Source organism: Varanus komodoensis, unplaced genomic scaffold, assembly GCF_004798865.1.
Source record: "Varanus komodoensis strain SLA01 unplaced genomic scaffold, ASM479886v1 scaffold4, whole genome shotgun sequence".
In the NCBI taxonomy this organism is placed as follows: Eukaryota; Metazoa; Chordata; class Lepidosauria; order Squamata; family Varanidae; genus Varanus; species Varanus komodoensis.
In genome coordinates this window covers 49,012,979-49,024,157 of record NW_025335941.1, presented here as the reverse complement: position 1 = coordinate 49,024,157, position 11,179 = coordinate 49,012,979, and the positions used below count along the sequence as shown (strand labels likewise).

At 36.1% G+C, this 11,179-nt stretch overlaps 1 protein-coding gene across 19 annotated transcripts in view; it reads right to left on the bottom strand.

Moving 5' to 3' along the window:
* The window catches only part of PSPC1 (paraspeckle component 1), a 77,060-nt gene that overhangs the window by 27,931 nt on the left and 37,950 nt on the right, over positions 1–11,179 (bottom strand). The window contains exon 9 of one of the 19 annotated variants that reach the window (XM_044441778.1): positions 2,928–9,805. The exons of 17 other annotated variants lie outside the window; for them this stretch is intronic. In XM_044441778.1, the coding sequence (XP_044297713.1) occupies positions 9,620–9,805 (186 nt within the window). In that variant the 3' untranslated portion in view covers positions 2,928–9,619. Of the gene's footprint in view, positions 1–2,927; positions 9,806–11,179 lie in introns of those variants that run through there. One more of the 19 variants, XR_006415870.1, reaches the window with a different exon arrangement.

Sequence of the window (11,179 nt, the reverse complement as noted above, 5' to 3'; positions counted from 1 at the left end):
CTTGGCTCACGACCAATTTGGGTCACGACCAGAGTCCTGGAATGGATTAAGTTCGTGAGCCAAGGTACCACTGTACAGGGAATGTAGGGAGATTGAGAAAACAAAATACAAGTGGTAAGCAATAGACAGCAAGAGAGAGAAAATTGAGGTAAATTGAAAGCCATGAGGGAAGGCTCAGGAATTGAATGCTAGAAAATCTGATGCACTGAAAACATCAGTCAAAAGAGAACTGAGAAAATGGCAAGAGCCCACCTATTTATATAACAGGGAAGGGGCGGGGCTCTCGGTAAAAAATCTAGGCTTAGTTAATCTTCCTGAGCGTGGCACCATGCAGGCACATATGTGTGACGCACAGAAACCATGATGAAGAACCACAATACTGTGAAAACTACTTGATAATCTGTCAGGTAGATCATGGTAAAGAACTGCAAAACATGGTAACAAGATTGTGTATCGTGTGAGTGCAGCCACTGTAACTGTTACAGAAGCAATTATCATTTCCAGTCTTCAAAGTCAACTCCCTGTAAAATTTATTTCAATAATCCAATCTGGACACTAATATGGCATACGCATGACCAAGATCTGATGATAAAGATGAGGGCACATTCAAAAGAAAAAAACAATACAGGGCAATAACAGCCAGTTATACACTGCAGCCACTGGGTGATTGGCTTTGCTTTTGTTGTAGAGTGACATATAAATATAACAAATACAGTAATCAAGGTCCAACAGTATTCTTAAAGCAGTGGGTCTGCCGCTTCTTGGGCAGTGTGCAACCACATACCCTGCCCAACCATATTAAGAAACTCATCAGTTCCTACAAGATAAGATGCTACCACTTGTCCTTGCTTCTTAAATAAGCTGAGTCTGATATGATAAACAATGATATATTAATTTCACTGCCTCACTGAAATTTTAGGAAAAGAAAACATGAAATTAGGAGTCATTAACACACTGATGAAATTGTCCTCTTCTACTCTTTGTGTCAATGATAAAATAAAATATTAGCACCCCACAGATTAAAGATGGATTCTCAAAGCAAACTTTTTAAGTTTGATCATTACCCAGAAGGAGAAGCACTACATAACCTACTTCCAAACATACATTACCGCACACCACTGAAAAGTCCAGGAGAATCAATGAAGGACAGAATAGCCCTTGTATTTTCTTCCCTAGAAGGACAACTAGCAAAAATCTGTTCCAAAACCAGGTTAGATTGAAAAGAATCCAGAAAATCAGTATTTATTCTAGAGAGCCTGCATCTGGCCCATAATCAACCACTCTATCATCCTGCCCCAACCAGTAAATTCAAGAGTGACTTATCTTCTGCAAGTGAAAGGTTCAAGGAGGGCTTTGTCATGTGCCACAGTACAACCTCCTCCAGAGTACCAGGAACTCAAGAGATATTATCAGCCTAATTAGACAGCCAGTCAGGAAGAATAAGAATCCGAAGTGGAAGAGGCTGCCCAAAGAGCCATGAAGACCTTTCCTACATTACCTGACTGCAATAACTGCCATTCATCCAAGTGAGAGCAGTAATATGAGTCTGACGAGACTTCTGATTCAAATACTATTAAAAGAGATTCCAAGTTCAATCAGATGCAAATAATTTTATATGTAACATAGTCAATAAACATGTCACGGATTTTCAAACAATCACAATAATAAAATGGGCCAGTGGGCAATTCATGTATTACTGTGATCAATTCTGTTGAATGGCTTTGCCATAATAACTGCCATTGAGCGCAGTCTAATCTTGATTTTGACAGATTAAGCCCCAGTATGTCAATTCAACAATAACTGATCCCTAGTGGTTTATCATGGCAACTATTCAGTATAGCAATTCTTCACTATACATAGCAAGAATGGTCAAACCACTGGGAGAAAACACCAGAAGAATGCTAACATAAGAATCTTCCAGATCACATACCCATGAAAACCTTAACTTTGCTAGATAGGGGAAGATGAGAACTGCAGAGAGCATCAGGTTTGGCAAGGCTGGCTTAGTGCAAGTGTTAAAGGAACACTTTTTTACAATTTATAGCATTCACAGGTTATAAACCCAAGCTGGAAGATATTCTGGTAGTAGAACACTAATTCTAATAAAATCCCTATGAAATTTACTTGGTTTAATCCCAACACAACAGATATCATTAAAATGCTGCAACATTCACTGTATAATGTCTAACAAAGCAACTTTTATGCTCGGTAATCATTTTGCACATGTACAATGAAATGTACAATTTGATTTTAAATTGAAAACAAATTATGATTTACTGTGTATTAACAAATTCAATGTAAGGTGATAAGAAACAGTCATAGTATTTTGTAGCAATTCCATTAAAAAAAAACAGAAGCATAAAATTAAAGCACAAAAAATTAACACATTGAAATGCTAAAAATCATTTTGTGATGATTTCAACATTTTTCAATTCTGGAACTTGAGCCCCTGTAAATATCTGAAGATCTTTTTGCAGCTTCATGAATTTATTTGTGTGCACCATCTGAAATGGAACTGGTAGTTAAGACTGTAAGACTGCCATCTGCCGAAGCTCCTAGTTAGCCTACAAATTTCACATATCACTGACTTACGATGATCAGAGCTATAATTGGCAGTTAGAAAACAAAAAGAGCGAGAAACCACAGCCTGAAAAACTGGGTTCAGCGTAATGTCTGAATTGACCCAGAAGAGAAGCACTGGATTCACAATACTGACAATGCAATATTATACATATTTCCAGGTTTGAAAAAGCACCATAAGTAGCCCTCTTTTTTGAAAATATTTATACTTAGCAAGTAATTATTCCTTATATAAAAGCAAAGCAGAACTCGTACATTCAATCACATATATATAAACCAGACGCCTAGATTTGTGCTCCCTGTGGCAATCCAGAATATACGTTAATCAAATAGTGCCAAAAGGAATGTTTCAGTTGGAACTCCATTTTATTTCAAACATCACAGTAATTTTTCATCTTTTTAAGAAACAATATTTTTGTTTGACACCCAACACTCAGCAACTTACCATTATGTAATTACAGAAACATAACATAAAGCCACTCAATGGGCTTTTTCACATAACGACTGTCATTCAATACCATGTGAACATAAGGAAACTTGTGCAAGGGAGAAAATCAGAGAACCTCCAAGCATGCTTGGGATTTGCAGAAGTGACTTGCAGTGAGAGGAAAATTGGGAGATGGTAGCTTGTTTAACTCAGTTGCATCACTTCATCACACTACCAGCAAGGTGCTTCAATAATTTTTAACTGAAACATGGTATGCTATTTCATGGTTCAATTTAACACATCTGAAATAGACATAGATGCATGGGAATTCAACAGCGTATTCAGAGCTTATCTTTAAAACTACTGATAGTTATTTGAGTTTATAAAAAATAATCTTTGGTTTGAGACCCTACAAAGGATTATTTGTACAAAAAAAATCACCTCGGAAACATGTAAGTAATACATGGGTTTTTGGATACTGGGGAGAGGAGAATTAATAAAGGGCAAAATGGAATGGATTCTTCCTAACTATAGAATGATGAAAGAACCAATACAGATTTCCAAACATTGCAACATATACTCAGCTAAATGAAAAATGGGTTGTATTTTGTAAAACATCCAGTACAAAATAAAATGGTCATACAATAAAATTAAACACTGGAATCCAAACACATTCCAAATACATACTGAAGACAATGGAACTTTAACAAACTACTTTAAAAATGTCTCAGACACCTAGAAGCATGATTTTATATGAAGATACAGCAACATTAAAGAAGAATTCATCTGCTGGATTATGTAACTGTTTTATCAGTGACGCTGTAAATTTTTCTTTCACATCTAGTTCCTTTATTATACAAGAGTAATCCAATCCAAGAGAGCCCATCGTTTCTATTTGATATCAACACAACCTCAAAATACCGCAACAACAAAAAGACACATTATTTCCAAGTATCATTTGTAAGTATTTTAAGAAACTACACAAAATTGTCAAAGGACGATAGGGAAAAAAGGCTTTTTGCCATTCCACATGAGAGAACAGCAGATGGCTCATAAATAACTTCTTGTGTGTACTCATTTCTCAAAGCATGAATTTTCTTGTTATTTATCGCTGCAAATATTACATCATCTCTTTCTCCCCCTTTTAGCATATTTAGTAGAAACTGAGAGAAGGGCAAAGCCACTCATCCTTAGTTTAAATGGCTACTATGCTTCTGTGTTACCTTCTTACAGTCTTCCCTAATACTATCTCTGCTTTCAGTCCACAGTTAATGTTATTATTTATTTCATCTGATATTGTCAAACAGCTGTAGCTCTCTTACAACAGTACATAAAAGTAATGCAATGAAATGCCATCTTATCAAAAATACCTACTTCTAAAATGAAAAGTTAAGAACAGATGAAAAATATACAATGAGAAATAGCCACCTGGGATGTGTAATTCTCTGAAACATATGGATATGGAAGTCTATCTTTTAAAGCTTCGGTATAAAGGATTATCTTATATCAATGTAAAAAAAAAAAAAGATAAGGTCGGCCTCAGGTCAGCATCAGTGCAGAGGTCATTTCATATATTGGGGGGGGGGGCACAACAAAGTAAGACCTCTACCTTGCTGCCATCCTTCAAGTTTCCCTTGGACATTTGGAAGACGACCCCAGATGTTCAGTGTATTGCTCAGTCAGACTGGGGCTAGGAAAGGTGCTGGTTCCTCTACTTCACTCTTCTGTGTTTTAGTCTAATTTTTGATATTGTTTATGGTGACTACCACAATCTGCTCCTGGTCTTGGCTGCAAGAATATGGCTTCTCCACCTCCTACTTTCAATTATGTAATCTATTTGATTTCTATTTCAGCCATCTGGTGACCATGTATATAGACATTTTTTTGGTTGCAGGAAGTATTAGTAATATACTGATGACTGGCTTCACAGAATTTTATTAGCTGTTCTCCTGCTTCAATTCTGCTCCCTGGACCAAATTTTCTAACAACAATTTTGTTTGATTTCTTACTTTTGTGTTCCAGTCATCTATAATTATCAGTATGTCTTATTTTCATACATTATCAATTTCCTCCTGTACATTTGTATAAAAACCTTCACATTCTTCTTCTCCAGCATCTGTTGTTGGAGCACAGATTTGCATGATGGTTACGTTGACAGGTTTTCCAAGAAGCCCGATTGAAATTATTCAGTCTGACATCACATGACAACCCCTTACAGTCTTTGCTACATTTTGCCTCAGTATTAGAAACACTCTATTTTCTTTTCTTCTGATTTTCAGTTTCAGAATAAAACAAAATAAAACAGAATGTATTTTCCTGAGTGAAAATGTCCCTTTCTAGTCTTATTTAGCTCAATCAAACCAAGTACTGTGATGCTCATTCTTTCCATCTTTTGCTTTATGGTTTCTCGTTTGCCTTGCTTCATATCATGCACCAATTACATGTATTGTGCACCATTCCTTCATTTCTCTTTCAACTCTGTGCCTATCAATCACTAGATCAACACTATTCTTACTAGTCCCTTGCTCTTGCCTAATAGCTGGTTCAGTGACTTTCAATCTGGAAGTCTCATCTTCTGGCACTATTTCTAGTTTCATTTTGGGCTATTTCACTGTACAGTTTTCAACTGTGGAATGAAAGCAGAGGGGTTATTAGAAGAATGCCGAAAGATAATTCCTGTAGTAAAAAGAAAAGACAAGACTAGATGGATAATGGAAGAAATTGCCACAACTGCTAAGGCTAGGCAGGTAACAAAAGTAAAGGGTGTCAGAAACACGGTGAGAATCTTGAATAAAACTTTCCAGTGACTATCACAAAAAGAACTATTATAATGGCCACTGCAAAGAAATAGTAGAAAAAAGAAGAAAAAAAGAGACCACTTCAAAAAGATCCAAGAATTCAAAGAGAAATTCAAACTTAGATTAGGAATGCTGAAAGACCAACAAGTGGACATACTGTCTGACCAGAAGAAAATAAATGCAAGATAGTTTCAATGTACAAGGCTATACAGAGCAGATAAAAGCGTGACAGACTCCTTCAAAGAGGACTCCTGAGAAAGAACTTGTAAAATCAAAAAGTGAAGTGAAAGCTGCTCTGAAAGCACTTGTGAGGAATAAAGTACCCATAGTAGGGTACCAACAGTACTAGTCCAGGCTGCAGAAACTGATGAAGATAATAATGGTCCATCGGCTGGAAACATTCAATGTACATTCCAATGCCCAAGAAAGGAAATGCTAAGGAGTGCAGCAACCAGAGGACCATTGCACTAATGTTCCTTGCAAGCAAAGTGATGCTTAAAGTGTTTTACTCTATATGAAGCAAAATATATGTTCAAGCTGAATTCTAAAAAAAAGGCACTTGAGATCGTATCTCAAATATACAGTGGCTACTGGAACATACCAAAGAATGTCAGAAGATTAACCTTTGCTTTCTTTATAGACTGAAGATCCATTTCAGTGGATCATGTGGATCATGAGAAGCAATGGATGGTCCTGAAAGAAATGGGAGCACCTCAGCATTTGATTGACTTGATGCTCATATTGTGGATATGATGGTGGATATGATTGTGGAAGATGCTGCTGTTAGGACAGATTATGGAGAGATTTAATTGTGTCTTAAAATACCCCCTTTTTGATGCCATTGCTTATATCTCCTCATCTTTTCAATCCATATACAAACAGGAAAGCTGGATTAGAATTAAAAAAAAAAGAAAATAGGCAGAAGAAACATCACTAATTTAAGATATACAGATGCCATATCACTGACAGGAAGCAACACTGAATTGAAATGACTCTTGATGAAAGTGAAATAAGTGCAGAAGCAGGACTGCAGCTGAAACATAAATCTTAACTATAGAAGAATTACAGAACTTAAATATCATAAATGAAGAAACTTGAAATTGTCAAAAGATTTTGCATTAACTTGCCTCAATCATCAATTCAAAAGGAAACTGGAGCCAAAAAATAAGAAGGCAGACTTGTAAGTGCTCCACTTATAAGAAAAGATCATCAAGTGTAAGGGTTTTTTTTTAAACTAGAGACCAAGATCAAGATCATCCAAACTCACAATGTATGGATGTAAAAGATGGACAGTGAAGAAAGCTGACAGGAAGAAAACTGATGCCTTTGAAACATGGTGCTGGAAGAAAAGCTTTTGTGAATACCCAAAATTGAAAGCAAGATAAACAAGTGGCTTGATCAAATCAAGTCAGAACTTTCCCTGGATGCAAAAATGATGAAATTGAAGCTGTTGTTCTTCAGGATCTTTATAAGAAGGCATGATCTACAGGAGAAGACACAAATAACAGGTAAAGTTGAAGTCAGAAGAAGAAAGGAAGATCAACTATGAAATGTACCAATTCCATGAAGGATACCATAGCTGAGTAAGAGCTTACAAGAGCTGAGTATGGCTTTCAAGGTTTCAAGGACAGGGCAATTTGGAGGTTACTCATTCATCGGGTCACCATTAAGAGAGATAATTTGACAGCATGTAACAGTAGAAGTTCAGCTACATTCCACATTTGCCATGTTATTTTACAGAAAACAAGAACTGTTTAATAGGAAAAGTTATGTGCACAGGGTCTTTAAATATTGTTACACAGCAGCCTTTTGAGTGTGTTGTCATTTTATTATGATAAAAATTATATAAGGAAACTAGCAAAAGTCAAACACAAGTATTTCAAAAATTGCATCTACTTTGCCTATACCAGAAATCTGAAATATAACCTAGGAAAACTCATCAGTAACCTGTTGTCCAGACAACAAATAATGAAGAGTGAACAGATATGAGCATTTGGATCAAGTTCCATTGTAATTTAGTTTGGCAGCATTCAAGAGGGAAAAAATATATCCAGTCATCCAAATACCCTACCAAGGCATTTCTGCAATCATGTTACATCACATTACCTGGATGAAACATGATTGCTACTGTCAAGTCACTGTCTTACCTTGATAATATACATGGAACTACAGGAAAACCAACTCTCTCTTCTAGTTGCTTAAAAAGTGAACATTCTTGTCTATTTAGTTCACGGAGGGATGGTAGCTGAATAGGGAGCTAAAGAGTAGAAAGTGGTAAAGAGAAACAAGTAATAAATGTTGAAAAAATACTCAAGTTGAGGAGAGAAGCACTTCATTATCTAGGCATGGAGGCAGTTGAAAAAGGATTTGGGGAATGGGTGAAAGTCCCTCCCACTGATGCAGGGAGCAAGAAAGGAAGGAGCTCCCACCCAAAATGACACTTAGCTGTAGAATCTTCCTGGCAACAGGCTCCACACAGGCACAGAGATCATGAACAACTGGTAACATACTTTACCACAAATGTTCCAACCCTTAATCTGCTCACGCAATGTGCAGTGCTTATTAACAGCAATTCTTTACATATAACTCTAGATACACTCTATTTTGCCAATATGATAGCATTTCATTGGCAACTATTAATCTAACAATAAACCTCACATGGTATCACCACAAAATGTGCCAGTATCTTTTCATCCCTCCATACATAACATGGCCAAATTATGCTTTTTAGATAAGTGGTTATACATTTCATTGGCTATACTCCATCCCTGTGAAAAGCTAGAGAAAGTTTGTGCTATTTTCTCACTGAAAATACTGTATGTATTTAAATGAAGCACAACTGTAAACACTTTGCCTGATGTAAGAGCTAAACATTATGATCACTAACCAGTTACTTAAATATGAATATTTTTTCATGTTATAGGATCGATATTTCTACAGTCATAATAGAATTGAAAAAATAAACTTTTCAAGAATGCTGAAGTTGTGAGAATACAGCTGAACTTACATTCTATGAAGGCAACACCAAGTCTACACAGTCTAGTATAACTTCTTTCATTCTAGTACAAGCTATTTTTAAAACAAACACAAGTTAATTTTTATAAATGTGCATGACCTGCATTTCCATTACTTTAAAACAGATTACCAATCACAATCTAGGACTATAAAACTGCAGGTGAATATTTAATACTTGGGAGGTTTTTCAAGACTCAAAAAGTTTATTTGGAAGTTGAACAAAGGGTACATTGTGATGACAATCCCAGTTCAAAATAGTTTTTTACATGTTGGAAACATTTATTTTATTAACAGATCTATAATGGCTTATTTAAAGTCTCAGTTGTTCTAAAGCTGCTATAGTCTCAACAGTTGTTCTAGTGTATATTGCAAGCTCCTTTTTAATTTGTATACAGTTACATTGGATAAAGCATTTTCTTTTCAAAAAAAGGCATTAAACTGAAAAACTAAAATGTATGCTTACAATTAAAGTTAAGGACAGTATTCATAATGAAGTTTCAAAATCATTTAAAGTTATTTGTTTTCTATTTTATTGTAAGCATGTAACTCACAGATTTCACAGCATGGTCACATAGTCTGCTGAGGTCACAAACATCTGACGTACAAAATGAAGCACAGTATTTCTGCTCTATGCTAAAGCCTATGACTGAATTAAAAAAATATCTAAGGGTTACCCCCCAAAACAAAACAAAAAAGTTTAATGACTACATTAACAACAAAACCGTCTTAAGGTAACAGTTAAAATTAGAAAGGCATAACACCAGATAGTAATTCAATTTTCTCAACAGTATGAAAAGTTTCAGTATCTGCGACGCTTGTTAGGTCCTTCAAAGCTTCCCCCTGGATTTCCTCTACCAAAGCCACCGGGTCCGCTACTGACGGCACCTACACCACCCATAGCCGGTTGAGGAGTTTCAGAGCCTGTCCTACTAACCATAGGTGAACCCATTTGCGGTGGGCCTCCTTGAGGGAATCTCTCAGAATGCTATATTAAGTCCATTTGGAAAAAGTACCATTTGAATTACAATAAAACAGGGGGGAAACCAAGCGGTGTTTTCATGAAGTTCAGCAGACATTCCAGCAGAATCAGGATGATACATAGAAGGAAGAAAGGAGCAATTAATTTTAGTCATTTCTGAAGTAAGCTGAAAAGCTAACTAATATTGTGACCACTAATGCATTGAGTTAAAGGGAAGTTATTGTAAGATTCAGACAAGTATGAGTAACACTTCCTAAGCCATTCTGAACTTCCCTAGAAGAGTGAGAAAAAAAGGATTTAAAATACCTTGCATTCTGATTCTCCTTTACAAAACTAAGTATAAGGCAAAACAGTATCTTCTAATAAAATTAATTAAACCTAAATTCATTATGCTTTGGAAACTATATCAATATTTTACAAAATAAAGTAAGTAAAAGTAGCTGCATCATATCGCAAACGGATAAGCTTGAGATGTAGTTCCAAGAGGAACCCAAATTCAGATTTTAGATTCTTGAAAAAGAAACTAATAGCCACATGCCACTACCCAACTGCACATCTGACCACAATATTTTGCACCCAATCCCTCAGGGATCTTGTTTTAAAGCATGCAATCTGCCTGCTGAAAGATGTCTAAAATAAGATCCACTATTGTTGTAATTTATATTTGACAATAATTCATTTTTACCTATGACCAGATATAAAATAGTTACCAGCTGACTTAAGGTATGATCAGAAAAGAGTTTACAATCTCAAAGCTGTAATAAACAATTATCCTATTATATTCTGAGGTTACAGACATAAATATGTACATTATGCAGTTTTACTTTCCTATTGACTTCCCTGCTGCTGTTTCCTCCCCTCACAATCTGTATACCTTGTCCAAAAAACACACAAAAAAACCTGTGCCGGTAAAGTAAAAAGTTACCCCAAAAATCAAGACCATGAGCAAATAAGCATCTTAAGTTCTTTCAGATTTCAGTATTTATGTGGGCAGAAGGTACTTCTGCCTGTTCAAAGGGGCATATTATGTTTGAAAGAGTCTCTCAGTCCGCAGGAGTAGATTTTCAGGGGGTAGTGCGAGTTACAGAAGAAAAGTGGCATGAGAAAGCCCTGACCCACAAAGTGAACATTTTATGCTGAATCTCTTTTCGGAACATTAACTATGGCTTTGTGTTTTCAATAACCAACCAGAGAGTAACACCCAAGCAGAAACACATAGGGTGGTATCCAATGGTGTCTGCCTGCCAGTAAAAGAGACACCCTTAACATAACAAATTCTTCCTTCTGTCCATTCTCTAAATCTACTCCAGAAGAACTGGGGACTCCCTGAAGCAGATATGAGTAGCACCAGGGGTACGGATGGGGCAGGGTAAGGAAAGG